This window comes from Sinocyclocheilus anshuiensis, unplaced genomic scaffold (genome assembly GCF_001515605.1).
Source record: "Sinocyclocheilus anshuiensis isolate Anshui unplaced genomic scaffold, SAMN03320099.WGS_v1.1 scaffold1358, whole genome shotgun sequence".
NCBI classification, from domain to species: domain Eukaryota; kingdom Metazoa; phylum Chordata; class Actinopteri; order Cypriniformes; family Cyprinidae; genus Sinocyclocheilus; species Sinocyclocheilus anshuiensis.
Genome location: NW_015557142.1, coordinates 16,850 through 40,149, shown reverse-complemented (window position 1 = coordinate 40,149; position 23,300 = coordinate 16,850). Strand labels below are relative to the sequence as shown.

The following is a 23,300-nucleotide window of genomic DNA, read 5'->3' as shown; positions in this document are numbered from 1 at the left end:
GCCAGTACTAATGCATTACTAATCTATTCCCTTACTGGATCCTTGAACTTTCCAGAAGTTTACCGGTTTCAAATGACCTTCTGGGTAGTGTGCTTGTCATTTCTAATCACCCAGACACTGAAGCATTTGCTCAGTATGTCAGAATGTCAACATGTCAGAAGTGCCGATATGCACGAAAAAGTGCGGGTACGCTAAAGACTAAAATATTGAAGTGCCGGTACTGCGTACCGGCCCACATCAAGCACTGAAAGTACTGCGAAAGCGATTCTAAAGCATAAGGAGTGTCTGCTCTTTATAGTTCTGTTCGTTGATGTCACACACAGATCGGTCTGTGTAGCGCTGCTTCAAGTCGAACACACCTATTGTTTTAACTTGCTAGCTAATGTAATTTATTTGTTATTTATTTTGCTTGTTATCAGAAATAATCTACTCTAGAGGGACTCTGTTGTTATTGATTTTTTGCGGAAGTCTAACGGAAGTTAAGTGTGGGCCACAAAAGCACGCATGCACAGTAACGTTTGTTTATGTTGTTGCCGGTGAAACCGTCTATATCTCTGCTGTTCCATAAGCACCACCTGCTGTAAATTAATAAATTAGATTTTAGAGAAATTTGAGAATAAATTTGCATTTTCATTTAGTCTGTCTGCTGTTTTTGTTATGTGCAGGTTTCTTAGGACCCGAACAGACAGAATGCGTTTTTCAGGTTTGAAAACGCAAGGCACACTGCACCGACTTTTTTTTTATTTAGAAAAGAGTAGTGCACAACATTTTTTTATGTTGCTAGGCAACCAACGAATCAGCTGTCCTGTCAGTCTAATCGAGGATTATAGTGCGAGCGCTCTAAAATCTTTGGTTTGCTGTTAGGTAAACTGTCATATTAGCAGAAGCTTAAAAAAAAAATACATCTCTGGGTAACCCGCGACAGCCACCACAAGTTTCTCCTCCATCATTGCAGTCTCCAGACTTTCCCAGCAACTGTAAACTTCCGTCACCACAACGGAAGGCCTGCCTCTCCATTCATTCGATTGAAAAATGGAAAAAAAAAAACGTCAATGATGTCGGTGTCACGGCGGCTGAGCAGGTGGAGGAGGAGCCCGAGGCGGAGAGCCGATGAGCCAGGGTGACGGGGAGGATCCGGAGGTCCAAGGCGGAGCAGATGGCTCAGGCGACTGAGGCGGAGGCGGGGATCCGGAAGGCCGTGGTGGAGCCGGAGTGACAGAGGACCGAGGAGGAGCCAAAGGGAAGATGGAGCCTGACAGAGCCAGATGGACAAGGCACAGATGGTCGACGACAGACCAAGGCGGAACTGCCGGGCCACGGTGGAGAGGAGGGAGCTAGGAGCCATGGTGGAGCTGCTGGGTCAACGGGCCGTGGCGGAGTCCGGGACTCAGAGACTGGAGGAGGAGACAAGGGATTTAAATCAATTAAATCCCCTTCAAAATCCAGCAGTCCCAGTTCCCTTGTAAGCTCACCCTCAGCCATGGTGCAGTGGGCAGAGCTTCTCTCCACGCTCTCGCTGTCCACGACCTTCTCACTCGTGGTGAGCGCTGTAGAAAACAAAAACGCGAGGTGCCTGGGGTGCATAAACAGTGTGCAAAACGCCCACTCCCAATAGAAAACAAAGCCACCTCTCACTACAAAAAAATGCCTTATGTAGCATGATTTCACAAATATAAAGTCAGACCATTCTGTTTATGCTTTAAATCTTGAAACTATACAATCTAATTCAAATTAAAAACAACTGCTCATGCTACATGTATGTAGCACAACTGTCTGTTCAAAATAAATGAATGAATAGATTTCCTGTAGTACCAAACTTGCATCGAACCGTGATCCCAAAACCGAGGTACCTACCGAACCGTAACTTCTGTGTACCGTTACACCCTTAATAGGCATCTGCTCTTTCAGTAGTACTTTTTTTGTGCAAGGTGTTCTGAAGGGGTTGACAAATTTTGAATTATCTATTATTTATTTATAACATTATAAATCACACATACAAAAACAAAAATTAATTTCAATGCGAACCAGGTTTATTCAAGTTATTATTTCATGAAAACTAACAAAACATAAAAACAAATTCTGTTATAATACAATTTCTAGTCCAGTTTACAGTCATAAAAGCCCCTCCCCAAAAAATGTTTACTATAATAGTAATGTTACTATAATGTATTACTATAATAATGACAAAATTATCTTTCTGATATCATTCATCTTTCATCCAGCAGTTGTTAAAAAACCCATGCTGATGGCTGCAGAGTGATGGAAGTCCAAAGATCTGTGCCTTCTGCGTCTACGTCCAGGGTTGCATGACTGTAGATGACAGATTTTTAACATTACTTACAGAATTTATACAGTGCAATTTTTCTTTATTTTTCTTTGTGTTGTCTTTCACATTATAATATTTATACTGTAATTTATTTGAAGGTTACTGTTAAAGCAATGCAATAAGGGAATATCATTAAAAAATGCTATGGTTATTGAATATGTTACCTGTGCACATCTGCCATTCTGCACTAGGCAGAGGTGAACTTGACAGTGCAGAAAGATTTGATCAGAACCTCTTGTGAATGTAAACATCCTGAAGGAGAAATGGCTTGTTGTGTTAATTCCATTCTGTAGAACCTCCACTGTACCATCCTCAGGGTTCGGACATCTAGAAGGCAGAAAGGAGGTGAATAAAGACTTCTATAAATTGCAATGTTTCCAGTGCTCCAGCTCCAGCTGCTTATTTTTCCAACATCTGTGCATGACAATCAACTTTAGAGCATGAAGTGATGCATTGTTTACTGCAATTGAGTCCTGTGTAATTGTATCCATTACCTATGTACCAAAAAAGTGTTGCCTTTGCAGTTTAAGATACCATAACAACACATGCAATGATCTACTCACCAGATGTATTCTCATTACACAATATTCTATTCTAATATTCCCAATATCTCCCTTGTAAGATGACCAAAAAAGTAGTAGTCAGTTAAATATAGAAAAATCAAGTCAGTTACTCACTCTCTAATAATCAGATTCCAGCGAATTTCATAGTCAATATAATTAACTGGTGTGGCCCAGCAGTTGTCCAGAACTGTTGCAATCTGACTTCTATCCACTCCTTCCACCTCAACCGCCACATACATCTGTTGATTCACCTGCACTTCCACATCCCCCTCGTATGGGCTGGTAAACTGAGCATCATGGTAAAGAATCATCTGGATCTGGTATGTGCCCTGGCCAGGTAGGTCTATGCTTATAATACTGTGGGGCAAAATGTAAAAGTTAAATAATCCCTTTCTTTAGTACATATACAATGGGGGGAAAAGTAATAATAAATAAATGAAATAAAAAAGGAAAAAGAAGAACAGCAATGGTCATGACCAAAATTAGCACCAAACACTTAACTATTTCCTGTTTTATTCCTTTGTACAGTGTTCACAGTATATGTGTAGCTGTTACCTCACTGGGCACAGCCATAGGGTACTACAATCTTTGTTTAACTCTTTCCCCACCTGGGTTTTTTTTTTATATATAAAAAAATTGCCTGCCACCGCCAGCAATTTTGATCATTTTAACAAAACTTTCATGGCCCCCAGGATATTTCGCTGTATGAATATCTGAACATGCAATATGTGAGAAGAAAGAACAAAGTTTTATTCTAGCTTCATGCATTTTTTTTAATCAACACTAGAATGTGGGCAAGTTTCATAAAAAAGCAATATTTTGGAAAAAGCTGAGAAAATCGATTTTTTGGCTACGTCCAGGTCGGATTCAGAATGTTGATCAAAATATAGATGGAGTAGATCGAGTCCATCAACACCCCCAATGCTTGCACAGTGCTATACCACTTCTTGGGTCATCATTTAATTCAGTAACATTAGGCAGTTTTGATCTACATGCTGTTTGATGATCGCGTTATTATACATATGCTTCTGTTTACATACCAGATTGCTTATTTCTGCTTTTTTGCATGTGCTTAATCCAGACATTCACTACTCTTTCAGAAAATGTGTAATAGCGCCTCCTACCGTATTAACAGTGAAAACACGGAGAGACAGAAATTTCTGTCAATGGCAGGGAAAGAGTTAAAGAACTAGATTTCAGAACACAAAATTTGCTTCAGGAGCCAGGAACAGGCAACATATAAGGGGAAAACACATATGATGGGTGTAAGAATGTGTGTGTGTGTGTGTGTGTTTTTTTTGTTTGTTGGTATTTTGTAGTCAATCATTTCAATACATTTACATGATTTAAAGTTTAAAAAATATATAATTTTCTCATACTGTACATGCTGCAGCACTTATTTTTAAATGCCAATGCTCTTATTGGCCAGCTGGCCCAGCATGTTGTGACTGGTTAACTGCTTAGACCGTGTGTTGGAAATTTAATGCCCCTGAGCTACCAAGGCTTCATGAGCAGGTGCCAGTATTGAAAGTCCATACAATGATTGATTGATTTTTTTTTTTTTTGCCCACGCATCAATCAATCAATCAATCTTGCCACAACAATGCAATATCAACCTAACTGTTCCATGAGGGCCTAAGTTCCACCTTCCAAGTCGGGGTTGTTGCAGTTTTTCACAGTTTCTGACTTATTTCCATTTGCCAGGGAAATAACGGCAAGACTACAAACGAGGCGTTTCAGGCAGGTCTATTCTGTTGGAGAGTAGCACCCTTTCTGTTAAAGCATGGAGTTTAAAAGACATTTTTTTAGGTCTGTCAAGTGATTAACATTTTTAATCTAACAAATTACTTGATGTGCAGATAGAATAATCAAATTACTTGCAAATTAATCACACAATTTTGGCTAAGAAATTTCCCCTCAAGATAATTTTAAGTCGTTGTAATGCCAAGTGCTCTCAGAAATGAGTGAAGGCATGATTCATGTGCAGGTAAACTTTATTTTAAAAGTGACAGTAACAACCCAAATAAACCAAACGAGAACACTGGGGAGCAGAACTGAGAAGATCAAAGAAACATCCAACAAAGGACAATACCAGACAGTGAACCCAAAAAATACAAGGGCTTATAAACACAGTGGATAAATAACAAACAAGACACAGATGGGAACAAACAGACCAATTACAAGAGGAAACAGGAACAGTAACCAAGCAAAACTACAAACTAAAAGTCCACATACAAAACCAGGCCACAAGGACAGGAAGAGCATGACATAACCCCCCACTTAAAGAGCAGCTTCCAGATGTTCCACAAAACAAAAAATTCCACAAGGGTGGTGGAGCGGAGGTGGCAGAACTGGAGATCAGGAAAGAGCCAGCAAGGCTGGAGCCTAGGGTGGAGCCAGAGACCACTGCAGAGCTGGAGACCATGGTGGAACTGGAGTCCACGGCAGAGCTAGAGACCATGGTGGAGCTGGAGGCCACGGCAGAGCTGGAGGCCATGGTGGAACTGGAGTCCACAGCAGAGCTAGAGACCATGGTGGAGCTGGAGACCACGGCAGAGCTGGAGACCATGGTGGAACTGGAGACCACTGCATAGTTGGAGACCATGGTGGAGCTGTAGACCACGGCAGAGCTGGAGACCATGGTGGAGCTGGAACAGAGAGCACAAAGAGTTTACTGACGGCCTCAATGGCCGTGGCAGGGAGCTAAGAGTGTTCAGAGTTGGCCTCCGTGGCCATTAAAAGAGCAGACGAGGAGCAAAGAGAGTTGAGAAACAGCCTCTGTGGCTATGACAGGAAATACAGAGAGTTCAAACGCAACCTCCTTGGCTATGGCAGGACAGGCAGAAGATTCAGAGATGGCCTCCTTGGCCGCGACCGGACAGACAAAGGGATCAGGAGTGGATGCAGCCATCACGGGAGGAGTAGTAGCAGACGCCTTTACCTCGAGGGGAACTGTGAATGTGTGTGAGGCCCAAACACATTAGATTTTAGTAGTGATCACTGGCAGCACTGATGATAGGAGAATGACTTCCGGGGCCAGCGCATTTGAGATTACCAGGACCACCAGACTTGGGACCAAAGAACGTGGGTCCACCACATTTGGGACCACTGGACTTGGGAATGTTGGAGATGTCTGCAAGATTTGATGAATGAAATCCAGTAAATCAAGCTCACATTCCAGTGGGACAACCTTCCTCACAAAATCATTAAGTCACATCCAAAAAATTGTTTGAATGGCACGCTCTTCCCAGTGAGTCATTGAAGCAGCCTCCCAAAACTCTAGACAGCCTAGCAGGGGTATTTGCTACTGCTGACAAAACAAACATTCTCCTGCTAGATATATTGCTTGTGGTCTGGTACGCCGAGTGCTCTCAGAAGAAGTGAAGTAAGGATCCATGTGCAGGTGAACTTTATTTTGGTTGTTATTCTTATTATTTAAATAAACTTAATATGAGAAAACCACGGAGCAGAACTAGGAACATCTCAGAGAACATCGACAAAACATCTAACAAAGGACAATACCAGACAATGAGTACAGGAAACACAAGGGCTTACGATGCATTCACGTCATGTTGAAAATTACTGCAATTTCGAGGTTTCAACATTTAAAAAGCATACATGTCCTTGTAGAACTCATAATTACAGCTTGTAAGATGGGACTTTTCTGAGAGGTCCTACATATGACCGCTGTACCACCTGACTACTGCAGATTCATTTAGGCATTAATAGCGGTGCTATAGAAATGCACAATTCCCAGTCCGAGAACCTGAACAGTTCCAACTAGAAAGTCACATGTTGTCATCTCGAGCCTACAGTAATTATGACATGGCGTGAACGCAGTATTATATAGTCGGGATAATTAACAAACAAGACACAGCTGGGAACAATCAGACCAATGATAAGGCAAAACAGGAACAGGAACAAAGCAAAACTACAAACTAAAAGTCCACATACAAAATCAGGCCACAAGGTGGGGCCGGCTCCAGGCTTGGGCTGAGCCCACCCAAATGTCTGTCTTGGCCACCCAATCAGAACTAGGTGAAGATTGCATTAATCTTTTTGTGCAGTGATTAAAAGCAATCAAGCGGACTGTATTTCAAGAAGTTTAATAAGAGCTGAAGACTGCTAAATCTTAAAGGGGTCATATGATGTTGCTAAAAAGAACATTATTTTGTGTATTTGGTGTAATGCAATGTGTTTATGCGGTTTAAGGTTAAAAAAACACATTATTTTCCACATAATGTACATTATTGTTTCTCCTCTATGCCCCGCCTTTCTGAAATGCATCGATTTTTACAAAGCTCATCAGTCTGAAAAGCGAGGTGTGCTCTGATTGGCCAGCTATCAGTGCATTGTGATTGGCCGAATACCTCAAGCGTGTGACAGAAATGTTACGCCCCTTACCATACTGTGTTTCATCATACAGTCTATGGTTTCCATGTGTCCGGCGCGACGAGACGAAACCAATAAAACCCATTACAAACGAGGCATTTGTTGCATCCAGTGGGGACATAATTACTGATTGTAATGACTTATACTGTGCTTTTATGCTTTGAGTTGCGTATTGCGCTGCGTAAACATAAAACCATGTCTGCATTTGTGATCGGAGAAATGACAAACAATAAGCGCTACTCTACACTGCTCAAACTCACGTTTGAATCATCCTTTTGGAAGGCCAAACAAAGTAGTTTCGCTTTCACAACGAAACACACAGCGGCTTGAGTGAGCGGCGCCCGGCAGATTCGACAAAGAAGGCTTGTGGCAACTACATGTGACGACCCTGGGCTGGACTCTGCTTTCTCCACGGTGAAAGCCGATCCGGTGATTGACAGTGCGAAGTTGTTAAACGAGGTGTTTTAGGAGGGCATGGACAAGTCTTAACTTTTAAAAAGAATATCTCTTTGGATTTGAGACTTTAGTCTTTGCAACTTTACAGATCTTCTTTATGCACCAAGAGCTTGTAACACTCCAAAGAGAAAGGAAAAATTGAAATCACATCATATGACCCCTTTAAAATAACACCAGAAAATTTCAGCATTTTTCTTTTATTAGCTGAAAGCAAAGGCACGCTACACTCACTCGGAGGCTTCAGTCTGTTGCGGAAAAGCAGAGGCTGACAATGAGCGAAAACGGGCAGAAATATTTGCACACTAACAATGCAAGTTATGGGAGTTTAATACATATCTGCATGAATATGTGTCATAGCCTACCACTGAAATTACCTGAGCAGTTGAATTAATTTTCAAGAAAACCTTACTCATTCAATAACATGCATTTATTGCATGGACATGGGACAAGAACATAATATAAGCATTTAAAATACATATACATAGTTCAGTTGAAACCTTACCCCTTTTGACTTGCTGATAATGGTGTTAAATTGAATGTAAGAAACAAACTGCCTGCTTAATATGAACAGCATCGCGTTTGGTCTCGTTCTGTATCGCGTATCTTGTCAGTGTCTGCGCTTGCTTGGCCATTTGTTGTGGAGAAAATAAGGAAAGTGTGTTCAATAGTTGGCTCACGTATCGTTTTCTTTCAGAATTGTCATAGGATAAAAGTAAAAACTGCTGCATTTTATTTAAGACTTTTTAAAATCAACATTTTCTGGTCTGCCTCAGTGCTCTAACAGTGCTCATGTCAAAATGATCGAGATGACCAATCAAATCAAAGAAGGCTTTACTGTTCACAGAGCATGAATTCCAGTGCTGCGCTTCAGTGAAAGAGTGTGAGATACGATGTAAGGAGCTAAACGTGTAATAGGTATTTGACAATTGTTTTGTGATGATGTAAACGACCAACAATATCCAGTGATGCAAATAATTCTACGTTTTTTGTCAAATTTCACAGTTTTGATTTGACAGTAAGGCTGTCATTTACGTGATTCATGTAATTCATAATTGAATGTGACAATAGCATTTTTCTGCTTTTCTTTTTCAATATATTAATACAAATAAAATTGAATAGGAGCATATTTTAAAGGTGATCTATTATGCAAAAATCACTTTTATAAGGTGTTTGAACACAGTTGTGTTGCCACAGTGTGTGAAAACAACCAGCCTATAATGGTAAAAATCCACCCACTCATTTTTTTATAATCCCAATAAATCATAAACAGTCTCTCCAAACAAACGGTTCCAGATTTCTCCCTATATACACAAAGTCCCGCCCATTTGTGACGCTCTCAGCCCTATTAGCATAGACACAGCCCTGAGTGAGAAGCAACAGTCCGCCATTACTGTTTCCTTGAATTTATCAAGCTCATAATGTGATAATGTGCACGCGAAGGCACCATGAGACCAGCTATGTTGTTGTTTTTATCGCACCGTGCTCCCTGTCTGTGTAATTCATGAACGCGCATTTACTGCACAGTACAATCAGATTGCGTGATATTGTCCTGTGCATGAGATCTTGAAGCTCCGCCCTCTTCTGAAAAGGGAGGCGGGAGCACCAGCTCATTTGAATTTAACTTTTTTTTTTGGCTCACCTTTCAAATAAAAAAAAATATTATTTGTAGTTCAGATTACTTTACAAAAATTCTTATTCTTGTTCTTTTACCGTTCTTTTATCTTCTTTTTTAAATTATCTTTATATTAATTTTGCCATTTTACATAAAAAAAGAGAAAGAAAAGAAAGAAGAACAATAACAACAACAACAAGAACAACAGGTACAATTAGTAGTAGATGGTACCATGAAAATGAAGCACCCATATTTTCATGAAAACATCAGCCTTGCCTCTTAAGTAATAGGTGCATTGTTCCAATCGTAGTGTGTCATTCAATAGTTGTTTAAACAAAGCAAATGTTAGAGGCCTTTGCTGGTTCGAGTTAAGCAAAAAGCATTTTTTTGCTATATATGATATTATGGCAATTATTTTTTACAGATATAGGGTCAAGTGTCCTATATCTGTAAGTGTCCAAAAAAGATAACGTATAGGTGTAATGTCCAATGGAGTTTTCAATACTTTAACTGTGAAATTGTGTACCTCTTTCCAAAACTGTTTAAGTTTTCTACATTCCCAGAAGATGTGCATAATTGATCCTATATATGTTTTACATTGACGACACCTAGGTGATACATTAGGGTACATTTTACTCAAACGAAGTGGGGTGAGGTACATCCTATGCATAAATTTATAGTTCTGATCTGTAATTTTGTTACAGGATAATGGGGTAAAAACATTCTTACATATCGACCCCCACTGGTCTTCATCAAAGTTACACCCAAGGTCCCTTTGCCACACATTTTTAAGTGAGGCCAGAGGGGAATCATGATAATCTAACAGCACAGAATATATCACAGTGATTTTCCCTTTTAGAGTTGTTGAATTCATCAGGATCTCCTCCATCCAAGACCACTCCAGTGAAAGTCGTCCTGCCTTATCAAAAGTACTTATCATGTGCCGAATCTGCAAATATTTATAAAAATCCTGTCCTGGAATCTTAAACTCTGTAGTTAAATCTGAAAAGGACTTACAGGAACAGTTAGTAAACAGATGCTGAAATTGGTATACCATATTCCTTCCACTTTTTAAACAGATATTTTCCAAGAGTGGACGGCAGGACTGGATTGGAGGATAGAGGAGCTAAACTAGAAATTTGAGTGAAACATCCACACAACCTCTTTACATCTTGCCAGGCCCTAAAAAAAAGAGGTTATTGATTTACTTATGGACTTAAATTCTTTATTCATGTAGCAGGGTAATTGAAAGATTGAAATAGGAAACTAAGTCACGGGAGTATATTCATTTTTATTACATTAATTCTTCCGAGAAGTGAGATAAGAAGCAGGTTCCAATATTCCAAATCCTCTTTAATCCCTTTAAGAAGTAGGGGATAGTTTAAGCAAAATGAATCCTTAAGCTTGGGAGATACAATCACCCCAAGGTATTTGAGTCCATTCTGAGCCCAAGTAATGAAAGGGTGAAATGCCCTTTAATTTGCTGGAAATTGACATATTCAGAGAAAATGCATTAGACTTTGTTACATTAATTTTATAGCCTGATATCTTCCCAAACTTATTCATTAGATCTAATACCATTGGAACTATGTTTTCTGGACTTTATAAATACAAACTTATATCATCTGCATACAAATAATTGTTGTTATTTATCCTACCAATGTCAATTCCTGTAATCTCTTTACTGGTCCGAATGGCTTCTGCAAGCTGTTCAATGGCTAAATTGAATAAGAATGGGGACAGAGAGCAACCCTGTCGATAGCCCCTTTGTTGTCCAAACTTCTCCGAAAGATTTCCATTTACACATATTTGTGCCTTTGGACCACTATACATAGATTTTATCCACCCAATGCATCTATCGCCAAAGTTAAATTTCTTCAATACTGAGAATAGCTATGGCCACTCGACCCTGTCAAATGCTTTTTCTGCGTCCAAAGATAGTACCAATGCTGATTGGTTGTGCAGAGTCGAGTGGTCAATTATGTTCAGTAGCCTTCGAACATTATCAGTGGCATTTCGTGCCTTTATAAAACCGGACTGGTCTGGGTTGATCAGCTGGGACATTAAATTCAAACCTATGAGCAATTAATTTGATATTATCTTAAAGTCGACAGGGAGCAGAGAAACTGGACGGTAAGAGGCACATTCAGCAGCATCCCTATCTTTCTTATTTATTAGTGATATTACAGCTATCCTCATTGTTTCAGGAAGAGTTCCATTTTGCACAAAATCTGCAATCATGGGCATAAACAAAGGCTCAATTTGGGGCCAGAAGGTCTTATAAAATTCAACGGGATATCCGTCTAGGCCTGGAGATTTTCCAGAGGGGAGTGACAAGATTTCTTGAAATACCTCTTCTGGACTAAAAGGAGAGTTCAGCTGCTCCCTGTCTTCTTCTGATAATGAGGGCAAATGTATATTTTCTAGAAACAAGTGAATATCTGTCTCAGAGGGATTTTCTGATGTATATAACTGTGTGTAAAAACCATTGGTCCCACTTTATATTAAGTGGCCCTAATACCTGTGTACATGCATAGTAACTAGATGTGTACGTAGTATGTAACCACAGTGTAAGTACACATTGGTACATAATATCTAGAGCTGTAATATTTCTGTAACTACACGCATGTAGCAACCCTCCGAATGGTTTGTGTAAGTACAAATGTGTAATAGGACATATATAACTACATTTTGTAACAACAATATGTATAAGAGCAATTGGAACAATTTGATCCAAGGGGTGGAGATGGGTAGGTTTAGGGGTGGAAATGGGATCCAGGGGGTAGAAATGGGTAGGTTTAGGGATATGTAAAGTGAGAGGAGTTGGATATCAAGTTGGTGGAGTTGGTGCACCACTGTAATACCAGTATGGTAACTCCTCAGGAACTGTCCACTTAATATAAAGTGTAACATTCTGGACACCAACCACAATTTATATGTAAAGCCTAACTTACTGGCCGCTGCTGTGTAACTACATAGTAAGTTACTAGGACTAGAGTAATTACATTGTAAATCCATAGGAATTGTTTACTTACAGATTTTCTGAATTGCTAAAACACTAAACCCCAAACTCTGAACCAAATTCTCACTAGCTTAAACCAATTTGCAGAATAAAAAGTGGACAAGTGGCACAGGAGACTGAATGATGATACGAACAATAGATGGAAACAATCTGAGAAGGAGAGGAGGAAGAGTACATTTAAGAAGTGGAGAATGAGGAGAGCAAGAGTAAGGTTTAGAGAGTGCTATCAAGGCTGGATCTGTCAGACCAGAGGTCATTGACCCTGATTTTACAATTGCACAACTTACAGTATTTGAGTCTACTGTAACATGCTATTCATTTCATTTTATTTGACCTTTTTGGCCTTTGCAGTTGGACTGCAGTATTTTTGCAGTATCCAAGTGCTGAATATATACAATCATTCAGTACTATTCAATATTCAGCACAATACTGTTCTTGCAGTACATACAGTAGGCCTATACAATATATTCACCTTACTCAGTTGCAATTACTATACTTTTTTACAGAATTGCAAAATTTACTCAATACAATATACTTTTTTTCTGTAATGTTCTGGATGCTGTGTTCTCCATTTTTGAATGCTCGGAAGTGTTTATTTGATTGACTCGTGTGTGTGTGATCTGAGAGCACCGTTTGATTTTGAGTGCAAGTAAAATGGTTTTGCAGTGATTGTTTGATTTTGATGGAAGAGTCAGAGGTTTTATGAATTTAGTTTGACTATTTGTGTTTAAGGTTTTGAGAAAAGTAATGATGGTTTCAAGAAATGTGTTTTAGCAATTCAGAAAAACTGTAATATAAAGTGTAACACTTTCTTTACCAAAAAGTGCTGTTAGTCCTGTTACACATTTGTACTTTCATTACCAAAAAGTGTTGTTACCAATGTCCTGTTACACATTTGTATTTACACATACCATTCAGTGGGTTGTTACATACCGTATGTGTAGTTACACAAACATTACAGCTGTAGATACTATGTACCAATGTGTACTTACACTGTGGTTACATACTACGTACACATCTAGTTACTATGTAAGTACACAGGTATTAGGGCCACTTAATATAAAGTGGGACCAAACCATTAAAAGAGGACTTGATTGATTGCATATCATACTTTAGTTGCCCTGTCGTATTACGTATGCAGTTTATTGTATGTTCAGCATGCTCCCTATTGAGTTGATAGACTAAGAGATTACTTGGTTTATTACCATATTCATGATAGTGTTGCCTAATAAAATATTTCAGTAAAAGTTTTTTAGCATGCTCAATCTGAAGTAAATTAAAATCGTTTCTGACAGTATTAAGCTTCTTCAAGTTTATCTTTGTAGGTGAATGTGTGTGAATTTGTTCTAAGTATGTAAGTTCCTTCTTCAATTATTCGGTTTGCTTAATCATAGATCTTTTCCTTATAGATGTACATGAAATCAGATGCCCCCTAATCTCAATTTTGGCCGCGTCCCATACCACTGCAGGAGAAACAGGGAAGGCAGCATTCACCTGCTTATATTGTTCTAACCACTGTCTAATATTTTTACAGGCATCAGTTGGAGATAAGCCTGAGGTAGGAGAAAATAGTCTAATCAAGAGTAGTTTTTATGTCTCACAGAGTAAACGGTATAATCTTTAACTGAAGGGTTAAACTCCCTACATACATCAACGAGGCCTGCATCTTTGGAGGCTATCTTTAAGACGTTTGATGCATTGGGATTGGAAACAGACAGTGAAGATTTGTCTAAGCTGCGAGATGGTGGGGATTTTAATTGTTGCATAGATATGCAACAATTAAAATCCCCAGCAATTATACCAAAATCAGTCTTATATTGACTAAATAGGGTAATAATTCTAGTCATAAATTTGGGGCGATCTGCATTTGGTGCATAGACATTGAGTAATACGAAATCCTGACCATAAAGTGTTCCACAGATTAGTATGTACCGACCCTCGTTATACTGCTATTTCAATATAAAAGGAAGATTTTTATGGATAAGTATTGCAGTCCTCTTTTTGTTACTTGAAAAACTTGAAAAATAAACCTGTCCTACCTAGTCCCTTTTAAGCGTTCTATGCTCCTCACTGGACAGATATGGCTTTTGATCCAAATTCTGAGCGAAGTGCTTTTAGCTCGGTTAGCACCTCGGCTGTCTCTGCCATGATGTTAGCATCCACACTCTCTGCAGATGGCACTGTTTTCGAACTTCGCGTGCTGGTCTTACGTGCTTTTGAAAAGATATCTCATTCTTTAACTGAAAGGGGCTTCAGCTAATCGCACCCAAGTTGGAAGATCAGGTTTATAAAAGTTAGGGGTAGTTTATGTGCGAAGTTGTGGAGAACTTGCACACTACGCAGCCATCTTCGTCTATAAGATTGTTGATGGTTTAAGAAATAAAAAAAAGTTAATTAAAACGAATCACCAGTGCAGAAACAATGATCCAGAGAAAGAGAACAAAGAGGGTAATTCATTGCTATTCAATAAAGAAATTTCTTTTTATTTTGTTGTGAAAGTGCATGATATTATATGGTTTGCTAGACTGCCAAGGAAAGCATGATGTTGCTCTTTTTTCAGTGTATATATATCAACAACACTGCAATAAAGTTGCATAGTTAATATAGCAATTGTTATGGCAACTTTAATACTTTGTTTCCATTTTGTATTGCCTCGTTGGCTCTGAATGCACTTTAAGTTATTTATATCAAATCATGATAATTATTTGTTTGTATTATTTTTGTATTATTTACTTATGTATTTAATGTATATTCCTGTCCTCATGCATGCGGAACAAACAATTCAGACATTCCAATGGATCCTCGTCATACTCCGAGTGCGAACAGGTGGATTTGAAATTACAAGACTTCATTACGTTATGATGAGCAGAGGCCTGACACTTCAAGAATGGAATGCGGATGACAACGACAAAAGGAGATTGCGAAGGAGGGAAAGGAGGTAAACAAATGTGCGATAATTATAAGCAAGTCTGCATACTTAAGCTTTGAATTAATGTGTTAGATGTCATAATGGAAGAAGGAGAGATTCAGTTTCTTGTTGAGATGAATGAACAAAAACTGTTAAAATGTATAGGCTCTCGTAGAGCAAGACTGGGCATTTTAACAAAAAAAATTAGCTTCAGAGTTTTATGAAAAAAAAAATGGGGAAAATGTTCTAAAAGGTGTAGATGGATTTAACGAAGCACTAAATGAGTTTAATGATTTGCATGCCTCAGTGCAGGCTTTGCTTCCTGAGGATGAGAGATATGCTGATCAGGTGGACTGGTATGAACCAAAAGTTCAACATTTTATTGATTTTCAAAGGGAATTGGATTTATGGGTGGTAATATGAGCTCATTAAATGTACCACCCCAGTCACAAGCTCGTACAGATATTGCACAAGTCCAGTCTGATAACACAGGTGTTGTTAGACCTGAAGATAGTGTATCAGCCACTTCTAGTAAAGCAACTAAGAGTACATCTTCATCTGCTCATGCACGAGCTGTGGCTGAAGCTGAGAGAGCTGCTATAATGGCAAAAGTTGCTGCCTTTCGATGAAAAACATGCCTTGGAAATGGAAGATGCTAAAGCTATGGCAGAGCTGAAACATAAAAAGGAGAAGCTTAACATTGAAACAGAACTAGCTGCTTCCACGGCCAAACTAAAGGTGCTTGAGCAATTTGAAACATCAACTCAAGTTCATTCTAAGGTGCCTAGGGATGGCATGAATGCCTATATAGACAAGGCTGAAAGAAGGCAGTCAAGAATGCTTCAAAAGTATGATCCTTCAGAGGTGGTAGACCCAAGCTCAAATTTTACAACACCACAAATTAAAGTAAGTCAAGTAAGGAACTCCAGAAGCAGTTCAACAAGCTAAGTAAATCTAGCAATCCTGATCTAGCCAATATCCTGAGAAAATAAAACGAGATTGTTGACTTAATTGCAAAGCAACAAAGAGTACCTTCACTTCTAGTAAGGGAAATACCAGTGTTTGATGGCAATCCACTTAAGTATGTTTCCTTTATTAGAGTGTTTAAACATGGAATCGAGGACAAGACAGACAATGCCACAGATAAACTATATTTCTTAGAGCAGTATACATCTGGTAGACCAAAAGAACTGGTACAATGTTGTCTGTATATGGACTCCAAAAAAAGGTTTCCTTGAGACAAAAAGACTTCTAAAATATCAAAGACTTCTTCGGTAATGAGGTCAAAGTGGCTACTGCATATATCGATAATGCATTGCACTTGTCTGCTATTAAGCCATAAGATGGAATTGCTCTGCATGATTATTCACTGTTTTTGAGAGCTTGCCTGAATGCTGTAAAAGACACTCATTATATGACCGAACTGAACATATCTACGAACATCAGAACCATTATCTCTAAACTTCCATTCAAACTAAGAGATAAGTAGAAAAACTACGCATGTGAATTGTCTGATAAGCAGAATAAAAGAGTAGAGTTTAATGATCTGGTGGAATTTGTAGAAAAGCAAGCAAGATTAAATCTAGACCCAGTGTACGGAAATATTCTAGATCCTGTGAAGAAACACAGCTACCTAAGTTCAAATTCAGGACACAGCTCCAGAATGCTGCCTCAGTTAAAACAGAGTAACGAGCAAAGGCAATCCAGAATTACATCCACAAATAGGGGAAGTAGTTTTGCAACAATTCACCTGCCTTGTGAAGTTGTGATTTTTGTGAGTATGCTTCGGTTGCCTTAAAAAGGGCCATATAAGTAAGGACTGCAAAAGACGGATGAGCTGTGAAATCTGTAAGCTTAAGCATCCAAGTGCACTTCATATTGAAACAGGAAAACCAGAAAAGTTACCTGAAGAAACTTCTGTTAGTAGTGCACTTGTTTCCTTATCCCCTTTGTCCCCTTCCAATTTAAACGAAATGGACCCGTATGACTGTAAACTGGCAATTTTACCAGTGATATGTCATGGCTGCGTTGAGGAAGGCACACGAAAACAAAGATAGATCCAATAAGTACTTTAATAACATCCAGGAAGAAGGGAACCCACAGAGGGGTTGACACACACCAATACAACCATGTACGTAGACGTTTAATACCGAACAAAGACTAGAACCAAGGAGTGAGTTTAAATAAGGCAGGCAGATGACGACACACAGGTGATTGGAATTAACTAATGAATCAATGAACTAAACTAGGACAGGAACAGAACCAAATATGGGCACAGAGGAACTAAACAGACCCGATGACTAAACAGAGTGAAAAACAACAAAAGAGTTCATAACCGTTACAGTTCGCCCCCCTCCCGGAAGGCGTGACCTCGCGCCGTAGAAGAACCAACAGTGGAGGGATGTCGGGGCTTTTGGAGGGGGACGAGGAGTAGGAGAAGGGTTGGCAGAAGGCGGTTCTGGAGGTGGCCGGATCACCGGCAGGAGGACGAACGACAGAGTCCAGGGTGGTGATGAAGGAGGGAGGAGCCAGGGTGATGACAGAAGGAAACTGGAGCAGAAGGAGGAGCCAGGCGGGTCCCAGGCAACAGCCATGATAGCAACCTACGGTGGAGCCGATGGAGGGAGGAGCCATGGTGGAGGAAGGGCTGACAACTCCAGGGGGCCGACAGACGTCGGCAGAGCAGGTGGAGGAGGAGCCAGAGGCGGAGACAGAGAGTCGAAGAGCCAGGGCGACGAGGAGGATCCGGAGGGCCAAGGCGGAGCAGATGGCGCCGGCGACCGAGGTGGAGGCGGGGATCCGGAAGGCTGCGGTGGAGCCAGAGTGACAGAGGACTGAGGCGGAGCCAGAGGGAAGGAGGAGCCTGACAGAGCCGGAGGGACAGAAGGACAAGGTGTAGCCGGAGGAGTGTCAGGGTTTTCAGGGATGGTGTGTGCTGCCCACACACACCAGATTGCCACTCCCAGCATTGGGAGCACAGCAGACAGGGGAACGACCTCCATGATCGCAACAGGACAGATATAATGTTCATAGGATGGCGGGAGAAGAACGGGCATGTCCACATATAAATCCAAATTCGAGTCAATAGAGTCCACTGAGTCCAGCGGCAGCTCACCCTCAGCGGTGGTGCAGTGGGCGGGGCTATCCTCCAAGCCCTCGTGCTCCCTTGCATCTTCCACTGGTGCACGCTCATTTGCCGGCTCTCGCACCTGGTCAGACAGGTCAGGCTTAAGCGCCGAGGCGATCCTCAGCTCTGTCGCCCTCTTTGGCGATGGCTCGTTGGTCGCGGTGGGCTCAGGCTTTGGCTCCGTGCAGCGGGGTGATGGTTTGCTGGGCTCTGGGTCTGGAATGGGACTGGTGAGATGCTCCTTGGTGGGGCCGATGGTCAATGGCGATTTGCAATACAATGAGGACTTTGTGGAAAAGAGCTATGGAGATCAATTTGAAATGTCTTTTGAGGACAAACAATTCATGAAGACTGTTTCTGACTCTGCCGAATTAAGAGATGGATACTACTATTTGTACTTACTCTTTAGGAAGGAAATTCGCCTGATAACCACCAGGTTGCACTGCAAAGAGCTCTCTATCTAGCCACTGCAAAGAGCTCTCTATCTAGCCAAAAGATTTCAGAAAGATCCCCCCTTTCACAAGGACTACACCACGTTCATGGAAAAAAAATAATTGAAGCAGGATATGCAGAAGAGGTTCCACAACATCAACTACAAATAAATGATGGAAAAGTATGGTATATTCCTCATCACGGTGTCTACCATAAAAGAAAAACACTATCCATGTGGTCTTTGACTGTGCCGCCACATTTAAAGGAATGTCTTTGAATAGAGAAATTCTGCAGGGACCTGACCTTACAAGCACACTCCTAGGTGTTCTTCTGCGCTGTTGCCAGCAACCTATTTTCTTGATGGCAGACATTGAAAGCATTTTTCATCAGGTACGTGTTGACCCTAATGATGTAGACTTCTTTAGATTTCTGTGGTGGCCAGAGGGTGATGTTTCTCAAAATCTGAGAGAATACAGGATGCTAGTCCATCTTTTTGGAGCAGTTAGCACCCTAGCTGTGCAAACTTTGCATTGAGAAAGACTGCCAGTGATAATGCAGGCACATTTACTGAAGAAGCCATTGACACTGTGAAGATACATTTCTATGTTGATGATTGCCTGAAATCAGTAGCCACGATACCACAAGCAATTTCTCTTGCTAAGGAATAAAGGGCTCTGTGTAGCATGGGCTGATTCAAACTCACAAAATTGATCAGTAACAACGGTGAAGTCTTGTCATCTATCCATGTTGAAGATAGAGCCAAAGAAGCAAAAGAGCTGAGCATTAACAAAGATCAACTTCAAGTTAAACGAGCCCTTGGAGTAAGATGGAATGTAAATTCAGACACGTTTTCTTTTAGAACGGATCTAAAGGAGAAAACTGTTACCAGAAGTGGTATAGTTTCAACAACAAGTTCTGCGTAGGACCCTTTTGGTTATCTTGCGCCTTTTACACTGACAGCAAAACAGACAAACAGACTGCTTGTACTGCTTGTTGATACTAGCCCCCCGAAAGGTAGAAGTCAAGTTTAAATTTCAAGGCTTCTACAGCAATATCTACAGTCTAAATATCTAGAATGGGTTGTGAGGGTTTTCCATTTTAAGTCTGAACACAGTGTATGTAACAATCAAAATGCTCTCCTCATCAGCAGAAAATAGTGATATTTCAAAGTTTTTAATGTCAAAGTTTTAGTTGTCTTTCATTAACATCTACAAATAATTTTCCCAATTATAACATTGTTTTTTTTTATTAAATACTCTCAACATGCAGATTAATAATTCTACATGTAGATGAAAAAAATGTCTTGTCACACACCTGGTTATTTGAACGGTCGGAATCCATATGTATGACAGATAAAAATAATTGTATTTGTAGTAACTTTATTCTCACTTCAAATAAACATTTTGTTAATCACTGAACATACTGTATATCCAGATGCAAAACCTACTAAAAATAAGTAATTCTGTCTACTTACTGTCAATTTAATGTGTTAATATTTTAGATTAATTATGGACAAAATAACGCTTTAAAATTATTATGGCAATCCGGCCCAGACCTTTACGTTATCTTACATTGCAGGCAGTTGCTGACTGTGTGATGTAGTTTATGATTAGAATACACTTATATGCCCCTAAAATATGATGGCAAAAAATGCCCCAGTAGGAGTTTAAATATGCTATATGATGTAATTTAGCAGTATCACACGGGTAAGAGTGCTGTTTTTTCCTGAATATTGCATCCGATTACAAATGTGAAATCAATTGTACAAAATTGTTTAATAAACAAGTAGTTAATATTATTTATGTTCAATTTGTTACATTTTAGATACAATATTGTCAATATTGTCTGTTTTGCTCAAATTTGCAAACAAAAATAGTTCAAATAAAAAAGCCACAGCAGAATTGTTGTGCAACACACAGTGATATTCAGTTACTGAATGAATCCACGTTTTTAAACAAATCAAGTGAGTCAATGATTCAGTGAGCAACTCATAAAGACAGTTCACTTGCTTAATTTCCAAATGAATCAGCCATTTGAACGAGTCAACTGAATTAATGACCGAATAACTCACTCACTCATTAAAACAGTGGCTGTGTCCCAAATGATGCACTATGCATTATGCACTTATACAGTAGATATGCACTTATGCACTCAACCATGTAGTGTATGAATTATATAAGGTTATTTTATCATTTATAATTGTAATCTGCTATCCCTTCCCCCTCCGCTACATAATTAAGGCTGTGATAGTTGAGTGCATGAAGTGTCCATCATTCTACACTTGTTTTTTTCAGTTAAGTGCATCATCCGGGGATTTAAAGTGCACTTTTTCTTTTTGGAATTTTCAGTATGAACACTACTTCTACTACAAAGCAGCATAGAATAGTGCATAAATATGCAAATTGGGACACACCTAGTGACTTGCTGCCTCCTACTGGAGGATTTTCATATTTAAAGTATCATTTCATTTGTTTAAATCATGTCACATTTCAATATTCATTTTTAAAATCCATGAATGCCAATTAATTATTATTATTATTATTATTATTATTATTATTATTTATCCAATGTTGAATCAACATATTTCTTTCTAAAGCTTCTTTTTGTAGTGTCTGTTCTATGCTTTATTTATCTAACACAATAATGATTTTAAATGATCGTTTGAGGGGTAATGTTACAGAATGTGCTATATAAAGCGCTCGATGAAGGAGAATCTTCCAAAATAGCCTATTTATTATAAATCCACAAGGAATAAACACAGGAGAATTGCAGGAGTATACGTACCACAAACACAAAAGTTAATCAAATAACCGGAAGGGCACAGAACAAGGCAGGGAGAATATATACTGGGAGGAACTAATCAGAAACACCTGAAAGTGATATGAATGAATGAATGAGGCATTTATATAGCGCTTTATTGTGTATTGTTGTAAACCCAAAGCGCTTTACAATCATGAGGGGGTCTCTCCTCAACCACCACCAGTGTGCAGCATCCACCTGGATGGTGCGCTCACCACACACCAGCTATAGGTGGAGAGGAGAGAGAGATAGAGCCTATTTAGTGGATGGGGATTATTAGGAGACCATGATTGACAAGGGCCAATGGGGGGAATTTGGCCAGGACACCGGGGATACACCCCTACCTACCTACCTAATATGTAACCATGGAAACTAATGACAAGATCAGAACCTAGGAAGACAAGAGATAAACAAGGCAGGAACATAAGAAAACAGAAGTAGTTCATAACCGTTACAGGTAAATTCTCATCTAAAATTGATGTGCGATTAATTTACAATTAATCAGATCTATAATTATATTAATTAGCATCTAGTGGCTACATTATGGTGTTACAGATGATTTTGAATATGAATGGCCTCCTGAAATGAATAATTTTACATGTATTTATGTATTTTCTACCTGGTAGAGAGAGACATGTTCAGCTAGAATCCTAGTAGTATCCCTGTTTTTTTTTCCCTGGAATATACATTTTGTATTTATAATACAACCTTGTAAATAGGATTTTTAAGTATTAGAATTTATTTGCAACAATTCATGAAATGACTCAAGACTTGACTCGGACATGCGAGGAAAAGACTCAAGACGGGACTCGGACTCCAGCTTAAAGACTTCAGATGAAAGACTTGTACACACCATACAGTATTTACATGTTTTCAAAAAGCCATTTTTGTATGTGCTATGGTGTTTGTCAAAAAACATCAAATATAACAGTGCAAGAGAGCTGGTTCCAGATTTTTCCTCTGTTATTCACTGTCCGACAATAAACTGATCCCTCATTCTATTTCGAGCGTATTTAACATGCTTGCACTACTTTTGAGAAAAGGACTAATGGATTTAAAATGTTCACTTTGACACATTCACCAAAGACATCCTTAAACAAACAAGGAAATAACTATCATATATTCTTGTTTGTTGTAATCTTGTGTGTGTGTGTGTGTGTGTGTGTGTTTCATTTGAAATAAAGCTGCACTCTGTGTGAACCATCAGTTACACCAGAAGAAAAAACAAAACAAAACACAACAAAAATCTCAACCCTATTGCAGAGCTACTTGTGCTCAGTCCCTAATTCAGCAGCGAATGATGCAACCAAATAGTTAAAATGAATGGTACATTACTAAAATCACTGCAGTTATGAAACTTTATATTCAGTTCCTACCTTCGTTCAGCTTGGATGTCCTTAGGCATAGTGAGGGTCTGGATCAGAGGGTATGCACAAGAAAACGTAATGTTCATCCATCTCTCTCTTGTAATAACACCCGTTGACAATTTAGAATGAATGGCGTTTTGGTAGATGAAGTGTGTGCTATTGCTCTGTGAGGACATGAACAAATATCAATCTCAAGCCAATTTTCTAATAAGCACAGATAATTATGGATTGAAATTAGGGGTGTAACGGTACACAAACATGACGGTAAATATATATGTATATATATATATATACAG

At 39.4% G+C, this 23,300-nt stretch overlaps 1 protein-coding gene across 1 annotated transcript in view; it reads right to left on the bottom strand.

Moving 5' to 3' along the window:
* Window positions 1-2,127: 2,127 nt before the first annotated feature.
* LOC107678080 (alpha-tectorin-like) overlaps window positions 2,128-23,300 on the bottom strand; it is a 35,068-nt gene continuing 13,895 nt past the window's right edge. Inside the window, exons 16-19 of the mRNA XM_016473204.1 lie at window positions 23,014-23,168; window positions 3,004-3,246; window positions 2,491-2,653; window positions 2,128-2,310 (exon numbers count right to left, since the gene is read on the bottom strand). Coding sequence (XP_016328690.1) covers window positions 2,215-2,310; window positions 2,491-2,653; window positions 3,004-3,246; window positions 23,014-23,168 — 657 coding nt within the window. The 3' untranslated portion in view covers window positions 2,128-2,214. The remainder of the gene's footprint in view (window positions 2,311-2,490; window positions 2,654-3,003; window positions 3,247-23,013; window positions 23,169-23,300) is intronic.